Consider the following 21,479-nt stretch of genomic DNA (forward strand, 5'->3'; position numbering starts at 1 on the left):
AGGCTACCGCACTTTAATATCACTTGTGTGCTGTGACTCTTTTTGTCTCTGTGTGAATGACATATCCTGATACACTGTTAAAGCCATGAGTCTTCAAAGATTTGGTCATTTAGGTCTCTCTAAAAAAGTTAGAATGTTAAGATGAAACTTTATTTGAAAGACTTGGAGAAATTTAGGAAAGTTTTGGTAAAAACAAAGTAAATCAAGACTTCTTGCATATTTTTGCACATTATGCTACTCAAAGTGTAACTAGCCCCCATGTTCACGCAAAGTCTGTGGTATTTTAAGCAGCATTTTAGCTATTGTTTCAAAATCTAAGGTTTTTTTAAATTAAAAGTGACATCCAACATTGAATATTCTGCTTAGGTTAAATGTTAAAATAAATAATAAACAGGCAGTATAATGTAACATTAACTTTTCTGAGTTTTGCATTATGTTATAATGTTATTCCCCCACCAAAAGCATCCCAGGAGAGTTGCCTTGATTCCTTCATACATGTTTGAAAAATCCTGAGCACTATATTTTCCTCGCTGGGACTGCAGTCTTCAAGCTGAGCTTCTGCCTCACTGAGAGGTGTAGGTTTGGGTATTTTCTTAAGTACAAAATTCATGTTGTTTCAAATTCAAGACTATTTTTCTTTGACTAGGGGAAATCTGCTCGGTAGGGAAGGCCAGGAAATCCAAGGGACAAAACATTACATTCACAACCCTTTTCTAATCTGTTAATTGCTACATTCTGCTATGTTGCTATCTGTACATTATAAGAATCCTCATCCTTATCCCTCTTGGAATCCAGTTGTCATTCACTACTTTACTTGGTGTTGTGTTTACAGAAAATTTGACCTGCAAGTGCATATATTTTTGCATAATATTCTGTTCATGGAAGACTTAGAAAGAAGATCAAAATCCTGCTGATGATATGAGAAGACTTCAGCAGTATTTCTTGCTAGAAGCACCATATTGCTCTCTGCCCATTATTTAGAACATCATCTCCCCAGTGTAATGTGTAAAATGTCAGAGGTCAGCTTTTGAGTTATGATTATTGCAACCACAGCGGAGCAGGAGGTGTTGGATTTAGGGCTTGCGGCTTGTCTCATTTATCCTTCAGCTGTCACAAATCCCCTCTAGAGGCCCCAGCCTCTGCTGACTGACAGGTGTTAGTAATGATTCAGTTCAAAGGTCAGGAGTCAACATAAGCTCAGAGGCCAAGCACAGCTGCATCTATCCTTTGATGCACAAATCTCCCTGAAGATTTAATCACTTAGGAAGTGAGAGTAGTCACAAAGACAAAACTTGCAAACAAAGCCAATAAGCATTATTATGTATATAGTTTTACATTTCTTTTACAAATTTTTGTCTAAAATGTTTTCAAATTTATGTTCCATTTGAACAGCTTTAACAATACAAAATAAATTATGAGCCATATGCAGTTGAAAGTAAAAAAAAAAAATATAGTAATAAAGTCTTGGAAGCAGAATGGAAGATGACTACGACTGACAGGAGGAGGGGATGCAGCTCATTATGCCACTGTGCATTCCACAAAGCGTGAGCTCAGCCTGGAGGCCCTCAGCAGCTGACAGCAGCTGCATTTCTAAACCTTATGAGAATGGTTTTGCTAGTGGAGATAGTAAGTGGAAAGGACAGTAGAAAAGAAGGCAGACTTGGGAATGGGATGGAGACATCATGAAGGACTTTTATCATTTGGCATTCCTCTTCTTTCATCACTGTGGATCATGCCTCTGATGTGGGTGTTATGGAAATACTGCCAGTGTCAAGGAGAAGGACTGGTTGTTAGAGTAAGGAGGGACAATATCTTGGTGGATGCAGTTCTCATAGGCATTATAGCTCCTATTGGCTGTGCTCTTGTTTTTATAGTGTCTCTGAGCTGCATTAATATCTTATTTGAAATAATTATTGGTTATAATTATTATGTTTTGCTTGCTGTAAAAAGAAAAACAAATGGCTTGAAGTGTCACGGTTTGTTGTAGATAAGAGGGAGTTGCTACTTGGTGAAAATTTTTCTAGTAGCCTATTTCAGCCTATTTCCTGTGAAGGGTTTTGCCATTTTAGATATCTGCAAAGGAGAAAAAAAATCTATGCCGTCTTCAGATCAAAATGTTATGCTGTTGAATAAAACCATGTTGGTTTACAATGCAGGGGTTTTGTAATGTAACCTGGGTTAGCAGGGTTGCTTAGATAAACGCTGAGTCTATTCACTCTTGAGCTGAGACCGTGTGTAAGGAAAATGTCTAAGTAGACTGTACATGCTGGAAAGCAAATACTCTGTGGAAATCTCCATCAGGAGAATGTGATCAGACCACAATTAGATGTCTTATCATTTCTGGATTATTATATTTTCGAGTGTTAGTATTTTTCGCCACAGCCAATAATTGTTGTCTCTAATATTTCGGTTCATACATTGTTCATATGACGAAACGGAGACAAGTTCTCTGTGCTGTGTTTTGTTTGTATACCAACAGCATGGTTTCAGAAATGTTATTGTGGCACAGCAGAGGTGCCCGTCTGGACGATTGTGATCTGCAATTGCAGAAGTTTGGTCATTTCAGATACACTTTGTTTGAAGAGTGGTGTGTGTTTCTATCATGTAGGACACCCCTATAAGTGTGGTATAAATCTATTTTATGTTATCATTAAGAACAAATAGTTTTGTTTTAGTTCAATTTTACTTTAAATCCAAGTCTTTTAGACTAGAACTCCTCCACCATTAGATAGCAGATCCTTGTGACTTGGACATTTATAAGTGGCTTGCAATCTGAAAATTGTGGGCACCTCTGCTGTTCAATTTTTTGACCTGCCTAGTCAAAGACCCATAAGACTAATAAATGAAGAACTCCACAGAATTGAAAGTATCAGAATAAACAGTAATGTAGTTGGTATTTTGATACTTCAAGCATTATCTATAAATATCTTGAATATGCCTTTTTGAAAACAGCACAGTACTGTTAAAAAAATAGATCTATTTTCAGGTGTCCTCTTTTTTTCTTTACTATACCGCTTATTATTATTAAGGCAGTTATGGATTGAATAGAAAAAAAAAACACACACAAACAAGTTTATTTAAAAAATTGTGATTATGTTTTTATCTATGATTGTATTTATTGTATTACATGTGATTTTATGATTGGTCTCTGGGCAGGTCTTTCATGAAAGAGATTTTAATCTCAATGTGCCCCACCTCGTTACATAAAGATTTTGAATAAATGAATTCAAAAGACAGTTAATCTCAGTGGGAGCTCTGGTCAACAACTTCTTAACATAAAGATCCAGTCAATGAGTACTGACATCTATTTAAATTAATTCATAAGGATAAACTTAAAAAAATATATACAGATGAGGAGTGAAATTACCTAATAACTGCAACCCTATAAAACCTTGTCATGATTTAGTGTTCAATGACACAAGCTGACCCTGTTGTCGGTGCTAGCGTCCATTGGATAGAAGATTGTGAAAGACTTACTAGAGCAGCTAGCAGTGTCGGTTTGCCCATTACAGTATTATCAGCCTGTTGTGTCCCTCTTCACTTTCTTTATCAACCAATATATTCTCCCCTGCGACCCACTTAGTTGGACATCCTCTTGAGTTACAGCTCACCCACATACCGACACGAGCTTCCATTAGAGGAGCTGCCATCTGGGGATGCACACGTTCACAAACTTACTCACCCATGAGTGCTAACAAACGCGCAAGAAAGCCTTCACAAATTATTAGAGAACTAATGTAGACCCTGGAAAGGCAGGCACAGTTTCTATAGGAGATATGAATCATTTTCCCTCGCCTATCTCTTTATGCTAATTACTGACTGAAGTGTATCCGTGTGGTGATAAAAAAATGACTGAAGTGTGTTTTTCCTCCCATATTTTAAAAGATTTGACTGTTAAAATAATATTTTATTTACTATTTGAATGCAGAGCAAAATAAAAGGAAATGCAACACAAACACATGTGTATTTCCAAATGTATTTCTGTTAAATTCAGTTCAAATCAACTTGTTTATGCGGCACCAAATTACAATTCTCTTTAAAACTGGTGTAATTTATGTGTTGGTATGTCATTTCTCTTTACCAGTCTCTTTACAGTAACTGCATATAGTCAAACTGAAGTTGTATCTGATTTCAACTATGCAAATTTCTATTGAACATGGCTTTGTAATAAGAACTAACGACTGACATACGCTGATGATTGTATAAAGTTGCTGAATGAGTTTATATTGACCATGAAGCTCTGCAGTAGCCCCCTTTCCAATGTCACATGGGTATAAATGTGCAGTCCCTCTTCACTAAGTACGAAAAACCCATTTTACCAGCTGAAGAGCATCTACTGAACACAGCTCTCAGTCCTGCCAACAGTTGATAAGATGGCAGGTGCTGGTTAAGAGCAGTAATGACAGTTATTATGCAATGTTCCCTTTCCCTACGTAATTTTGTCTCACGTGCACCATGCCTTGCATTGGGGTGTTTTTAAAAAAAATTAGGCTGCCATAATAACACTTTCTGCACTCACGTAGGGCAAAGGCATCATAAGCCATCTAGTAAAACAATGCAGCCGGATTTCCGACTCCATTTCAAGGGTAAGATGTAATGACATTGTGACATGTTACTTTTAAAATATGTACCTTTTGCAAAAGTGGTCTTATGTTGCACAGCTATAGCTGGAGAAAAGGATGTCGAGGGATCAGATCTGAGGCTGCCAAGGTCATGAGTTTGTATTTTAGAGGAGCAAAGTCTATGACCTTCATCACTCTCCATTCTTTCACTGCCTCTGAACCAATCCCTGGTTCAGAGGCAGAACCAGTCTTTTCTTAGAGCCATGAAACTGTTGCAGCTCTTTGTGTGAACTCTCTAATTAGAAAGACCTTGAGGTGTGGATCTTATCCATTGTTCCCCCTCATTTTGGTGGGAAAATATTTCATTGATTTTTTTTAGCAGCAATCGAAGCCGGGCGGAGCTGAGAAGGGCTCTGTGCAGGATTAGACACTGCAGGGGGTTTCCACATCGGGTGGGGAGCTGTTGAAGCTGTGTGTATATATATGTGGAGGTGTGTGTGCGGTTACTGTGTAATGTCCCCGTCTGTAACCCTTACTCATTCTCACCTTCTGAAAGAACCAATTACAGCTGTGATCCCATCATCACTCACTTCTCACTCCCATCTCCCATTGTTCACTCTTTAGCCTTTGCACAACTTCTGATTAGCCATCCTCCTACGTTGTTATGATAAATCCAACTCATTTACAAACATCTGGATTCAACGAAGCTTCTGTTTATGTTCTTCCAAGCAGAACGGGGATGAAGGATGGCCATGTTTTCATAATCACACAAAATCAAGCACTTGTCAAATCTCCTTTTTTAATCAGATGCTAAAAAGTAAAAGCTGTTCTTAATCTTTTTAAGCGTGGGTGACAGTTTTAGTAATTTTTCAGAGCTCCTACAGTAAAGAGGATGAGCATAAAGTGAGCTTACTCAGCAAAATATTTAGCAGTCAACAGTTTCTGTCTCCCTTTTCTTTATTTCCCTCCTGTCACCCAAGACTGCCCATAAATTATGCTTCACCCCTGCAGGTGCCGACTTTGCTCTAAAATGATTATTCCTACCACAAGATTGCTTTTGGTAATTATATGTATCATAATTAAATTTGATAAACTCCTTGGAGACATAAAATCTCATTTGACCCAGGTGCTGGATTTCTCTTCTCATCCACAAAAAGAGAAATATGCACCAGTTTCAAAAGACAACTTTGAATCTTCCAGCTGACATCTTGATTAATCAAACTGGTGACTCCAAATGTACCACATTTTTGTATATTACCCCTGTGAAATAAAATGATCTGTGCTGGTCAAGCTCATGTTGTGAAATTAATGTCTCTATGTGCTCAGGGCAGTCAGATATAGGAACAGATTTCTACTCATTACAGATTTCCAGTTGTGCAGCTGTTTTCTTCCAAAGCCTTCTTTTATATACATACGAAATTCACATGAGCAAGTAATGCCATAAACACTCTCAGGGCTAATCGGATTCTGCTTTTTATCTCCCTGGGGATCAAGCCTCACCTCTTCACTTCTTTTCTAAGAATAAAATCCTTTCAGTTATAGGTAGAAGCAAAAACTCGTGATGCAAAAATCATACTAGTTTTGACTGCCCACGTCAATGTCCTCCATTATGTTCTCTACCAGCATGGATAAGTCCAAGGCAAATGTGAGACCATGTGACCCCATCGTCAAGCCAGAAGAAGTATCAATAATAGGTATTTATCATTCTGTAATAGATTTTATTTTCTTAATTTCTTATTGTATGACAGATTTTATTTTATTTCAGAATATTTTCTGTAATATTTACAGTATTTCAGTTTTCAGCCACTGTTTGAAAAAAAAAAAAAAAAGTAATGAAATCAATAAAATTAGCAAGAAAGGATTTTTGATTCTGGATCTAATTCTTTGTAAGAAGGACAGTTATGACAGAGCCTATGTGGAGAGATAACAAATGACAGTGGAATGAAAGAGAGGTAGTAGGCTACAATGACATGCAAGTGCTGCATTTTGTTGTCTGTTATGTAGTGATTGAATGGAACAGCTACACTATAGGAACAATTGGTTGCAAGTTGTGTTGTTTAAATGCAATATTTACTTGTGTCCAATATTTTAAATGGTTTTGCAAGGTCCAAGCCTTTTGCAAACAAAATACAGTACAGACCAAAAGTTTGGACACAACTGTGTGTCCAAACTTTTGGTCTGTACTCAATACAGACCAAAAGTTTGGACACACTTTCTCATTGAATTCAATGAGAAGGTGTGTCCAAACTTTTGGTCTGTACTGTATATCACTTGGACCATGAATACCACTGCATAGATCTGTGTGACATGTTTAAAATTTGGAGTTTTTATTTGACAGCTAATATATTTTAGTTTTTTTGTTTGAAAATGAAAAATTACATATATATACATATATATATATATATATATATATGTATATATATATATATATATATAAGCTGGAAAACTCAGACTGTTAGCACAACTTTACTATTTATAGATATGTATAATAACATAAACATGTTTAATTAGAATAATTTGGAAAACATAAATTACTAAAATGCACCAGTTTTTAATTATTCTGCATTCCTCAAGTTAATGAGTAATCTACAGTATGTATTCTATGTATTCAATAATTCAAAACTACTAAAATATTGCTTGGTAATCAGTGTGATTTGTTTCCTTCCAGTTTTAAGTTGTTATACTACTTGTAAAATTATGCACATCAGGACACAGGATTCCACTAAGCGGTTTGTGCCTTGGATATTTCCTCAGCTTCCGAGATTACAGTAAATATGCACACAGCTTGCTGAGCTGCAGCCGCCAGCAAGCTCTGAGATCAGATTTAGGGCTTGGACTATTTCACAAGGCAAGCGACCAATCCCTGGGGATAAACAAAACTCTAGTCAGCTTATTGTGTGATTTCTGTATTTTCTTAAATTTGCATTTATAAAAAAAATGCACAAAACACAGGTAAAACAGAAGACGTGGAGTAAGGACAAAGATTTTGGAAATCATGTTTTTGTAGAAATTATGTCTTTTCTTTCATCAGGACATTGCCTTTTTTCTTTCCTCCTTTTTTGCTGTCTTTCAGTCAGTTTGTGCTTCAAAATTTCTATTCTTACACGTAGCTCTACACCATTGAAAGTATTGCACTTTTTTCCAAATCCATACTTTTTTCTTTTTTTTTTTTTGCTGGAGTTCCCTGCTGTGCACACCGATCCCTTTCTCACAGGTGATTGCTCTGGGATTATTGATCAGAGAAGAAATTTGCTGCTCAGACGTCACTTTTCAAACGTTATGCGACTTTAATGTGAAACCAAGTGACCTGACTTTCCTTTTACTAATACGCTTTCACTTGCAGATAAAGTATAAATTAAGGAGAATGCTTATTTCTGCCTGTGGATGTCTGTAAGACAAAAGGACACAGTCAGTCCTCACATCAAATCTATCATAGTGCTCCTGGTCACAAGGACAATATTCTGTATTGAAATACTAGGAGAGGGAGCAGGCTGGTAGAGAGACTGCTGTCCAAGGTCTCAAAGCAGGTAACCATGGTGCTTCCTGGGCATCAAGAAATGTGCCTGGTGATGCTCTTTTCTTCAATTCCGCTTAATTACCTACATCTGGAGAAAGATGTTATTCCATCAACATCATCTTAATGAGCAATTTAGTTTAGTTTAGTTTATGTTCGGGGTCAAATTGACCCGTTTTAAAGTTTAAAAATGTTTTAAAAATAGCTGGAAGTATTTTTTTTTGAATGAAACTTTTTCTATTTGTCTTAATAGGTGCACTCTACATATAAATTGAAAATTTATTCATTTTACACATTTGTACCAACCCCTAGGTCTACTTTTTACATAGATACTGTTCTGGTCAATTTGACCCGGCAGTCAGGTTAAAGTGCAAAAAAAGATTAAAAAATTTGCAATTCTATATGTTTCCTTGCAGCTATGAGCCATATATCACCACACACACACGCCGACACACACAAGCCCACTTTCTCACTGTTCTCTTTACTTCACTAGGAAACTGCGAGAAAGCAGGTGTTCACACAACTTTTGACGGGAATCTTTTCTGTTCCCGTGGACAAACTCCACCCACACTGAGTGGAGACTCAGCACAAATGGAGGGAAACATAAATACTCTCTGCATGACTCATTTATCTTGATTTTAATCAGTGGGTCAATTTGACCCTGAACAGTATGTGTGTCTCAAGTTCAATTATAAAGATCACCCATTGAAAAAAAAAAGTGTAATATAAAAAAATTAACAAAAATCAATTTCAAGGAAATTATAGTTTTTTTGTGTCTAGGTTTTTTTCGGTGGACATAAAAATGTAAATTCCATTTTTTATGTTCAAATGAGTAAAGGAGTAGGTTGTCGTCATTGATCCTTAATTTCTGAGAAATAAAAAAAAAAAATATTGCACAAATATTGATTGCAATGGTTACTATTTGAGTTAATAATCAGATACAAAAATGTTTTGGAGGAATTTTTTGGTTTCTGACACTATAGCATGATTAAACACTCCCCAGGGTCAAATTGTCCCACGAACATTTTTGCTGTACTCTAGAAACGAACATAACAGGAGGGATAATAGCAAATTTTATATATATTGAAATAACAAATTACTTGTGTAATAAAAAAAAACCACTACCATTTCATATCACATAATAAATTGTAAACAAACATAATTACTTACCATCACAAAGTTGAGATTGATGAAAATTGCCTTTTTTAGATTTTGTCTACCTACGTGTTTAGCACAGTACTCTGTTAACATGAAGGTAGATGTTATCATTCGAATAGTCCAACTGTTCTGAAAGAATGCTGAGACCTGGACTCATTTCCATAATCTTTAACAAACCTAATTAATAACATAATTAATGTACAACATGGTTTCCAGAAAGTGAGGCGCTTCAAAAACTGCACGTTTAGGACACAGATGACTATTTAGACAAGCTTATTTTGTCAAAGACACTATAATTTATCTTAGGTTCTTGGGATGTTGCTTATATTCCAAATGATGGATTGTTTATTAGTCTCTGATGGCTTTTAACATGTGCTGCCACTCAAAATGGTGGTAACTAAAAGTTGTTTATGTCGATAGCTATTATGAAAGTATTTGATGTCAGACTTCAGCACAGTGTTGGCACAAGTGGTAGTGGATAATAATCACTCCCGGCTGTATTGTTGACTTACAGAATTGTTGTCCATTAAATCAGAGGGTGACAAAGTGACTGACTTGTTTTCCAAGGCGTTTATTAAGTGCATTTTAGTACAATTGTTCTCAGAAAGTTACATCTTACAAACTTTTGACACATACTTTTCACAATTTACATGTGGCGCTATACAGAAACAGATGAAAAAAGAAAGAGGAAAACCATTCACTCATCAATATTGTACCTGTGCACATAACAACATCTGTACACATAACTGTGTTTGATATGCACAAAACACACACCCATTGTCCCTCACACAGATGAACAAATAATGACATGTGCACTCATAATCCCTTCTCTCATAAAATCTGTACCAGAGAGAGAGTTTATTTGGGAAAAGGTCCATTTCATCTTATCTTCCTCTTCCCTGGCTGACCGCAGAAACTTTTCCTTTATATATATATATATATATATATATATATTCACAGTGTTTGTGTGTATCTTTATGGATGTAAAATGTAAAGTTATGTGTTTTATATGTGTGTAAATCTTTTAGAAGCCAGACTGAAACAGAAGGTTGAAAAACAAAAGTTATGCAGTATAATGAGAATATTCTTTGCTGGGAGTCATGTCAGGGCATTTTCAGGTGAATATAGCAGATCTATAAAAGCAAGGCATGATTCCAGTAACTAAACGGGTCGTTGGCCACTCTTCAAACAGTTACGGCACCATGAAATGCTTAACAAGCTCTCCTCTTGTGTTTTGTATCAGTATGTGATAAATGGCTTCTGTAGAAACCTTCTTTCATAGAGGGACTCCAAACCATCCCTCTATTCATCACCCTGGAGTGTCACTATAGAGTAAGATATTTCATAAAACAAACAGAGCAAATGAGGCTAAAAAAATTGCACAGTTAGATAATGAATACATTCACCATCTCATTCACAAGCTCACGGGTTGAAAAGCAAACACACACGACTGAGCTGAATAGAAACCTAATACATTCAAATTGATAAAATGGGTTTTAGTGAAAGGTATCTAAGCCTGCATTAAGGAACATATTATTATATTTAGTTAGTAAATCAATGACTTAGGGAGTTAAACAAGATGCAATTGATTTTGTCCAAAGGGCAAACCAGTTGCTTAATTACAATATTTTCCATTCCCAAACCTAACAAAAGAAATTTGCATTTATATATTGAAAGGGATATTGCAGCATAAACCACACTTCCAGCTAGAAGAGGACGATTCTGACTTTCATCTATTCATCCTCTTCCCTGCAAACCGTCTTTCCTCTAAGTAACCTCTTATCCTCTTTCTACCACCTTTGCACACACTTTGTCATGTTTTACCCAAGCAAACATAAGATTTAGGAGCATAGTTTAGAATCACATTAAAAGGGCTTTCTGTTTCTGTGTGTTTATGGACATTTAAATGGCCCAATCAGTTTCCCTACTGCCATTGCTGATCATATGCCTGTCAGACAGGGGTCCTAGCAGGTGTTTGCACCCTGTCTGGACCCAGTACAGAAGGGAGCCAACTATTTCTTTGGCCAGCACTGGCCAAGCCCATCCCAGACAGTGCCCTGGACAGCTTGGCTAAACCAAGGATAAACGAGCTGGAGTCTCGCCAGAAAACTAGAGCAGCGTGGAAGTGAGTGCAGAACAGAAAGAGGAGAATACTGACTATAATTGTGGAAGGATTGATTGTAGTTAATTTGCTAAATAAAATAAATGGTCTTTTGTTATTACACGCCCCAAATAACCCAGTGCCAGGGACAAGACAAAAGCTGGTAACACTTATTATTAGTGTACACAAATTATCAATAGCCTCTATTACAATACATATTTGTTGCAAATTACACATTAGTCATTATTAATGCGGGAGTATTATATAGTCTCCAGGCACCTTGGGTCATTTTATAGAACAATCAAGACACTATGTCACCTTCAGTTCTTACAAAAATTGAGTTCTTATATATATATATATATATATATATATATATCAAACATCACTTTATATTGACTTCATAATGTGATACCTTGAAACTGACTTCTGTCTCTTTAAGAAGCTCCTGCTTTCCAACACTCTGCCTTCAACACATGACCCTAACAACACTACTCTGTTATGTTATTTACAAACTTTGTTAGAAGCATTGAACTGAGAGGTAATCTGTATGGTAATTTGTTCCATCAGGTGTTTGCTAATTGCTGCTGCCACTAGTCTGGAGGAGCCGTGTGAGGAAGTGGCAGTGGAGGGGTGATTTGAGAGACATTGGCTCAGCTGAGGACTACAGCTGGATAGAGGAGCTTGTCATGGGCGCATTACAAATGGCTGCCAAAGGAGGTTGAAGAATTCCTCAAACACGCATGAAAGAATCAAAGTAAAACTTTGGGTATTTTTAGATAAGAGAATAACATTATAATGGGATATGAAGCTAAAAAATAATTGACTTTACATAATACTCTTCCCCCTTCAAATACTTATGCATTTGTAAATGACCAGAGCCATGAAAGAACAAATTGATGACTGAAAACAATCAGTACACAATACTGTATACGGACTGTACACAGTATATTGTGTGCTTAGAATTTATAAAGTAGTAAAATAAAACAAATAGATTTAATTATAATATGAATATTCAGCAAACTATAGATGTTAATAGTGGTCATACTATAACAGGCTCTTTTTGAGACAGAATATGTTCCCATTCTGAAGGCTCTACTTAAAAATAATTCATTAGTAGTTTGATATGAATTGATGAAGTTGCCTTACCTATTTACTTTGCAATGCCAATTGAGACACTCTTAAATAATGTTGATTTACATTAAGCAACATTATTTGCTTAATAATGACTAATAGGTAATTATTTTGGCAATAATATGAATGGTAATGGTAGCAAGTTAAGGGCAAATTTCTGTCCTGCGATATTAAGGTTTATTGAGGGTTTTTTTTGTTGGGTGCTGCTGCTAGACTAAAAAAGGACATTACAATTTCCCCTAAACTCTATTAAAGATGAGGAAGAATTTCACAGGCATTTTTTTATTCCATCCTCAGAGAGTGATGTAGCCAAATCTTTATGATTGTGTGAAACTCTCTTTAACACCACAGCATTTGCTTTCATCTCTCCCATCCATATGGTGAACCCCTACAGTGAGGGTGAATAAATTGGCTCAGCAACTTAAATACATCAGCGTGTATGAGGTCATGTTTTATAGTGAGCACCGAGCTCTTGAGGGCTATTTAAGACTGTGTGTTCATTGAAATGGCACTGGGTTCCTGTTGGCAAACCCCAGCCCAGATGTTCATTTTTACTGTGAAAGGAAGTGATGGTGATTTACCCTGATTTCCAATGCCTTGATTAGCTGCTCTCTCATGCATTTCAAATTCATAGAAAGTCTCGCCCTGCTAAGATATTTACAGCACATGTTAGAATTTACCTCAAAATAAAACTATCTGGACAGAATAATTTAATGCAAATGCATATTTATGTCTTGTTTTCTTAGCAGCTGTTTACCATGAGTTTGGGTCAGCCAAGCCACAACAATTAATTTTGCATTTCATCCTGTTGACAAATCCCAACACAAGCAATATATAAAAACGCAAATGGAACATAAAACATATCTGTACATGTAAGTGCTCACCAGCAAGAGACGGCATGTGTACACCCACATTTAACATGATCTCCAGTAAAATATTTTTTCCCCAATATTTCAACTCCTACAACAATTTTCATACAGCTCTACAATAACAGTTCTTTACCAATAATCAATTTACAAGTTCCTCAGTTAAGATTCAGTTAGAAAAGTTATCAGGGTGCTCCTGAAACATGAAGATGTTGAACCAATAGTCCGTTGTTCAGCGGTGATAAGGAAACCAGGGATTTACAGGAAACTGCACATTGCATGTGTCTATCACAATCTAATCAACATGTCTTTGCCAAAAATGCAAGCAGAGAGTTCTGTACATACATATTCATATGTAACACCTTCAATATGAAGGTTTATTATGAAAGATATAATCATATTTAGCAAGAGATAAACATATTTATATTCTCTTGGTGGAGATAGTTAAAAAGTCCTTTGGGCAAGGTCTTCCAACTGGACTTCCACAGGTAGTGTTTAAGTTAAGAGACAAGTGGGCGGCATCTTGCTATAGTGGCAACACATAAAACAGATGGTAAAAGACAAAAATATAACAAAGCTCTGAATTTGTCCATTTATAATACAGTATTAAAATTTTTTAAACAAGCAAAAAAAAAAAGAAAAAAAAAGCAAAAGTTGAAGTACTCCATTGTACATCCCTGTATACCTCTTCGACGAGTTAATTCTCCTTTTAGTTCCGTCTTTGTCTGTATCCTATCTCCCGCCAGGTAAAGCCGCCTTCATCTCACATACGAACAACGGTATGGGTAAAAATCACAGGTCACAGGTTTCTAAATGTCTCACACTTGTGTCTACATTTTAAATGTGTTTTAGTCCAGATAATATAGAAGCACAATATCAATTGTTTACCACAACGGCTGAATTCATAAGTTGTTCCCTGTGCTGATGTCTGATTGTAGTAGTCATTTTGGTTTACAATGACACCAATATAGTTGGAAACAACAAGATTGGTCTTTGTCTTTCTTTGTGATAAATGGAGAAAAAAGTGCCAGGTATGAACCCTGAAAGCATGTGGTGGATAGTGTGAGATGTGACAACCCTTTTCCACATGGTTGCACAAACCCTGGTCTCCTGTTGCCATGGTAGGGGTTTAGATTAGGACGATAGTCTCGACTCTGGCGCGTTCCGATGGATCGGGGGTCATTCGGGGGCTGCTGTTGTTGGACCTCCGAATGCTGCCCGTTCCATGGCACAGCGCCCCCTGTAGTCATGCCATCGTTGTAGGTGACTGGCTCATCTGCACCCTCATAGACTGGACATTACTGAGGATTTTCTTCTGATGGCCTGCCAAGGTCACTCCTATTCTAAGTAAGTCCCTAGAGAGAAACAAGCACAGAGAAAAAAAACCCTGAAAACCAATAGCTTCTTTTAAAGACATATATAAAAGAATTTCAATCATTCTGAAGGTAGAACAGATAATTCCACCTAGTGTTTAATTCAAGAGTGGCAACAACACCCCTTGTAGTCATGAAATCATTGTGGGTGACTGGCTCATCTGCACCCTCAATTCATGAGGCATTGTGATCACAATGGTTTAATACCCCACATTCACATTCTCATATTACACCCATATGCCTCAATTCAATTATTCAGATTATATTTGATAGACAGTGTAATGATAGTAAAGTAGAAGGAAAGCTATATAGTTTTGAAAATATCTTCTATGTGGCATGTATATGTATCAGACCCCATTTACTCTGATACTTATGAATAAAATCTAGTACCACAAGTTGTCTTTCGAAGTTGCAGAATTAATTAACTATTCACTAATTTATCACCCTGGATACCCCATTTAATTTGTGGTAGCAGCAAATTGCTATATGGACAGTGAAGCTGAGCAATCTTGAAGGAAAACTGGTGGGTAAATATTTGAAGTTTCTAGCAGCTCGACCACCACAAGCCAGAGATACAATGGAGTGGATCAAATCAAAGCATATTCATGAATGTCCCTAAAACATGATCAAAATCCAACTGGAAAACTGTAGAAATATGAAAACGATGTTGTTCAGAGATGTTCTTCAACCAATCTGGCAGAGACTCAGCTATTTTGAAGAGGGATACCCCATTTCAGATTTGTATTTGCAAAAACATCATTTTTCTTGCATGCCACACTTGTGTCTTACTATATATTAATTTATGGAATTTTATGTATGTCTCATAAAATCCTAACAAAATACACTATAATTTCTGGTTGTAGGATGACAGACTGGAGAAAGGGCTAAGCCAGGGACCTCAAATCCAGGCCCCCTGGGGCTGATGTCCTCTAGGCTTTAGATGCGACTCTTCTTCACCACACCTCAGTTAAATAATCAGGTCATTAGCAGCACTTTGGAGAACGTGACTACACTCAAGAGATGATTCAGCTTTGTGATTGAGGTGTGTTGAACCAGGGACACATGTAAAAGTTACAGGCCTGCATTTGAGGATCTCTGGTCTGAGCAATGTGATTACTTTAGCAAAAAACATTTATCATCAATCGCCATAACCACACCAATGAACAATCCGAGAGGTGGTAAACAAATTTTCTGTCGACAGTCATACGGTTTTTAAATACTTCATTTTACACAAGCTAGTGAACTCACTCTGAGGTTATCTGAGCCACAAGCTGCAGGGACGTAAAGCCTGAGTTGAGGAAGTTGTCTCTGTACTGGCTCATCTTGATGGCAGCAAGCCAGTCCTCTACCGAACTGAAGGTGTTGAAGTCGGGTATGGATCTGTCCAACAATGGCTGAGAAGGCCTGGAGGAGACGAGAAGGAGCAGGTGAGATGAGAGAGAGAAAAGAACTTTGATGCAATATTAAGTGAGCAGTGTTTTAAGAAAACAAGAGTAACTGTGGGGTTCTTATTTGTGTAGGTGTATATGAAAAGACAAGCAAAACAGCCAGTGGCGTGTTTACAATTGATCCATCTACCTGAAAATGTTTGAAAGAGAACAAAAATGAAAAAATAAAAATGTTAGGTAACATGCCACCCATCATCTGACCAGTACTATTTATACGAAAAGGCTCATTATGGCTGTGGGAAGTTGTCCCAACACCTTAAAGACCTAAGGGTAAGAGCATGCCCTAATGCAAAACCTCAGTCTGACACATAGCTGGGAGTTCACCTATGGCAACATGGCAGCCAGCCAAATCACAATGCCAAAACAAATAGCCTTAAGTTTCTGACTGACCCTCAGTAGCTCAGTCAACCCAGAGATTCACAGAATCTGTGTAGAAAATGAAGGGAAAAAAGAAAAAAAACTATATCCAGTCACTGTTGTACCAATCAACCTGATATAATCTGATCCATTAAATATTTATGAAAATGTAAGTCAAAGTTTTTAACAACTAATAGAATGTTACAGAATTTCTAGCAACTTTAAATAAACTAAGTACTCAGCAGAATTATCAAAAGGAAATCATTTTTGGACAAAAATGAAAGTAATTCAAATCCTATTTTTTCTAGTCTATTTCCTCATCTGGCCTATCCCCATACAGAAAATAAAAATAAGAATAAATTCATGATTAAATCATGTAATCTTAATGAAATAGTAGAAATGCTTTTAAATTTATCCTAGCAAAGTGGCATGTACACCTTTTCACTGGCATCTACAGCAAAGATGTAGCATTTATTGGCACTGAACTGTTTCATGGTAATAAGCCTCAGTTTGCTGGCAAGTTTGACATTAGAATTAGAATTGTAACTAACTAGCTGAAGATGCCACATAAATATTTTCACTGATAATCACAGTTAAGGGTTAAGAAGCTCAGGTCGCTTATAATGCTGAACTTTAGCATTAGTGTTGCTGCTAAGCTTGCAAAGATGCAAATTTTAGTTCTTACTCCAATAAAGAAACATAATGATAGTTAAGAACTATCTTTTTAACTTGTCTTAAGATAGTCTTTAGCTTTCACTGAGTTGATACATTAACTCACAGTACACCCATTTAAAAATAAATATCCACCCTTCCATTCTCTGCTGCATCAATGCACATGATGGCATGATTAAAAATACAAGTTATTTTCCTCTGCAGTCAAAGTCTTACCAAATGATGAGGTCAGACATTTTACCAAGATATAGTTTCCAATTAGAAATTTCATCCATTAATTAAATATCATATTTTCAAACTAATAAACAGTACTAAAATAATTGTATAAATATCTGATATTTAATGCCCTATAAAATGTATTTTTATAGTGTACATATTGTACCAAATGCAAAATACAGAAATCAGGAAAAATGTCTATTCTTTTAATAATAAATGAATACAACTTTTTTCTGAGAGCAAAATGTATTCCAAATATCTCCTTTTTGTTTATAATTTGTTTATACACATTTTCATAATGTGTTTGCCTTATTATTGAATGGCTATGAGTCAAGTGAAACTCCCTGAAAGTATGAGTATCCAATGGGCGGAAAGAAAAGCAGCAAGGGAAAAGTTCAAGTTTGATGCAATCAACAGTAATAAGACCATTACTATTTTATGAGGTGATAAAAATAAACACAAATAGTAAGCTAGCTTGTGCAGATTGTGTGTGGGAACTTGGTGCACATAAACAGATGAAAAGCATTTTTAATATCAAGTTAAGGGTGTATTTGTGTGTGTGTGTCTAGTGAAGTGCTTTACTCACACAGCAGGGATGTTGGCTACAGCTTTTAGGCTGGTGGGGTTGCGGATCATTTTGTCGAGGGTGCTGACAATATCTGCAAAGCGAGGTCGTACGTTGCGATCTTTCTGCCAGCAGTCCAGCATCAGTTGGTGCAAGGCGCTGGGGCAGTCCATGGGTGGTGGCAAACGATAATCCTGCTCAATAGCATTGATTACCTAAGAGATAATTAGAACATTTTGAGTAACGTGACACTTTTAGTTGGAGCTGCAAACCTACTGTTAACATTTGGATAATTCTGAACATTTGAAACAAAGGTCTGGGGAGCTGTTATTAGTAGTCAGTGTCTTATTTAGTCTCTCTTGTGCAGAATTTATTGTTTTAAACTAAAGCTGTCTGATACAGATTAAAACCTTTAAAGCCACACATCTGAATACTTAGATCAGTGGTTCTTAACCTGGGTTCGGTTGAACCCCAGGGGTTCGATGAGTCGGTCTCAGGGGTTCGGCGGAGCCTCTGCCGTGGAGGTAAAGACACACTTGTGTAAAGTCGTGATGACACGCCCCGCTTGGCCATCACTTGCTGCAGAGGATCATGTTACATTGCTCGGCCAATCAGTGCTGCGGGGAATTTAGTGCGCGCAGTATCAGCAGTTGTCGTAGTTGTACGTCGCGTGGTTTCTTTCTTAATATTTTAAGCCATACTAAATATGTCGAGCAAAAAAAGAAGAAAATGAACAGACTTTGCTCTGAAGATGCACTTGCCAAGGTGAAGCCACGCCTATCTGAACTGGTCTCCCAAAGACAACAGCAGAAGTCACACTGATTTGCAGGTATGTCATTTGTGCAATACTTTATTTTGGCCCCAAAAAAAGTATTTTGTGGATTCAAAACGACAAAAAACAAATTAAATTTAAAATTAAAAAAATTAAGTTATTTAAAAAAATTTAATTCTTTGAAAAAATCCACATTTATTTTTAATTAGTAAAATAGTCAAAAAAATTTTGGGGGCTGAAATTCTTTTATGGGGCCGAAATATTTTTGGGGGGCCAGAATAAAGTAATACTGTAACTTACTCTGAGTTCATGGTTTTGTTCTTTGAGCAAAAACCAATGAGCAAAAACCAATGAGCATGAAATGAGCCATTCATGCACGGCTCATTTTGTGCACCAGCAAAAAAACATATATCCATGTCTTGAATTTGGAAAAAAAAAAGTATTTTATTTATCACTAAAGAAGGGTTCGGTGAATGCGCATATGAAACTGATGGGTTCGGTACCTCAAAAAAGGTTAAGAACCACTGACTTAGATTATGTGAAATTTTCTTCTGATAACTTGCAATTCTTGTCTGCACAGATTATGTTTTTTCTTTTTGTTTTTGTTTGGGTTTTTTTTATCATCTGTTAGGTGAACAATAACACAAACTTAATTTTAATTTTAATTTTTTTTTCTGTAAATGTATCTGAGTAATTATGGCTCGCTCTTCTATGCCTCAAATTGGCCCTGCCAGCACCCCTCTGCTGCTATAATATAGGCCAACTTCTGTTCGTCGCTCAAGTGACAGTTTGCATTCAGGCTAATGTGCCCTTCCTCCTGACACTAGCCAATCATGCCAGCCCTGGAGGACAAAGTGGGGAAGCAGAGTGGAAGTAAAACAATAGCTGTGTCACTGTAGGAGCCAGTGAGAGAATGGAAGATTTGAAATAATTAACACTTTAGAAAGCAGGCACTTGACACATGCCTCTTAAAGACTTCACAGGTATGATGGCCTTTTACGTGCAAGAGACTTAGACAAGTCAAAATTAGCCAAATGTTTAGGTGAACTAAATTGCTGCATGTATTAACAACTAAAGTGTAGTAAATACAGTATACAATGCAGGTTTAGTATAGATACCACTCATAAGTATTATTCATATCTGTTACATTGCTTGTTTACATAAAGAGTCTGACAATCATAGGGCAGCCATTCGGGGCATTTAGACATGGTGAAAACAGCTTACTGAAGTTCAAATTCAGCATCAGAATGGCAAAGAAAATTGATTTAGGGAACTTTTCATGCATAAATTGCTGAAAACATCCAGGGTATGCCGGTTGTGTGGACAACTGTTTTGGAAGTATCAGGGGTAAAAAAAAAAAAAAAAAAAAAATATATATATATATATATATATATATAGGCAGACTGGATCATGATGATAGAAAGAGTAGTGGAAACACACACTTGTTGCAACCAAAGTCTGTGGAATACCATCTCTGTAAATACAGAATGTTGGGCATTAAATTAAAAGAGCTTCAGTAGCAAAGGATAATACTGGGTTTCACATGTTAGCAAAGAACAAGATACATCAGATTGTGAAAAATAGATAAAAACAAATAGAAAACAATATTGCCTGTTCTGAAGTATTGATTTTAGACACTGAATTGTTAGGGTCAGAAATGTGAGTAAACAATACGAAAACATGAATTTACTCTACCTTGTATCAGTGGTTCAGGGTGGTGGGTGTAATGGTGTGACTGTCTTTCTATTTGTCATTGTTTGAATGCCACAGCCTACTTTAGTATCATTGCTGACAATGGTTATGTCTGAGTGGATATAATATCAATCTCTGTGTGACCACAGTTACTTGATCTCAATACAAAAGAGACTTTTACATTGAGTTAAAATGGTAGATTCACATCATATATTTGCAGCTAAGGAAATGGGTGATGCATTTTTTTTTATCAATTTGAATCACAATATGCAGAAATACATGCAGGAATGTTTTGAACACTGTGCTAAATCTATGCCATAAGAAATTAAAGCCATTCTGAAGGTAAAGGTCAATTCAACCAGGTACTAATAAGGTGTGATTAATAACATGTCTGGTGTGTGAATATATCTATAAAAGTCTCTTAATAACAAAGTGTCTTTAGATTGGCATTTAAGAACCAAACGTCACAAAACCCCCCAAAACCCTTATACAGATTAGTAGCAGTATATGTACATTATGTGCTCTTTTTTATCTAAAATGCTTGGCTGCAAATTACACTTCAAGTGTAAAACCCAGGGTAAAATACACTATTCTTTAAAAAAGTTTCTGTAGATTGAAGACTCAGTTTTGAAGCTGAGTGTAGCTCAACAAAATCTACTTAAATGTCACACATGAAGAAGACAGGAAAAATACAACATGGGAGCATATGAAAAGGAACTTGAAGGCTATACTGAGGAAGATGGATTTAAAAGAAAAAAAGCGAACCAGCAGCTTTTACTTTTGTGTGGGTGTGTAAGAGGATGCGAGAAGGCGTGTGTAAGTGCCTGAATATGTGCGTGCTCAGAGGAGGCGGACATGCTGAGTGGCATCGGTCCCACCAGGCAGTGCTTGCTGCTGGCCCACTGAGGCAACATCTGCTTGGTTGGACTGTCCCGGTGGAGTGAGGTCCACAGAGGCCTGATGGTTGGCTCGTCTTCTCACTAAGGGAAGCTTAGGGAGAAAGACCTCATAGTATGGGACCACTTCCAGTGGTTGTGCATGTTTGTGTTGGT

The 21,479-nt window shown here is 36.7% G+C and overlaps 1 protein-coding gene across 2 annotated transcripts in view; it reads right to left on the bottom strand.

Moving 5' to 3' along the window:
* Positions 1–9,785: 9,785 nt before the first annotated feature.
* The window catches only part of ephb1 (EPH receptor B1), a 178,940-nt gene continuing 167,246 nt past the window's right edge, over positions 9,786–21,479 (bottom strand). For both annotated transcript variants that reach the window (XM_032565870.1, XM_032565869.1), the window contains exons 14-16: positions 17,985–18,178; positions 15,954–16,109; positions 9,786–14,687 (exon numbers count right to left, since the gene is read on the bottom strand). In XM_032565870.1, coding sequence (XP_032421761.1) covers positions 14,579–14,687; positions 15,954–16,109; positions 17,985–18,178 — 459 coding nt within the window. In that variant the 3' untranslated portion in view covers positions 9,786–14,578. The remainder of the gene's footprint in view (positions 14,688–15,953; positions 16,110–17,984; positions 18,179–21,479) is intronic.

This window comes from Xiphophorus hellerii, chromosome 6 (assembly GCF_003331165.1).
Source record: "Xiphophorus hellerii strain 12219 chromosome 6, Xiphophorus_hellerii-4.1, whole genome shotgun sequence".
NCBI classification, from domain to species: domain Eukaryota; kingdom Metazoa; phylum Chordata; class Actinopteri; order Cyprinodontiformes; family Poeciliidae; genus Xiphophorus; species Xiphophorus hellerii.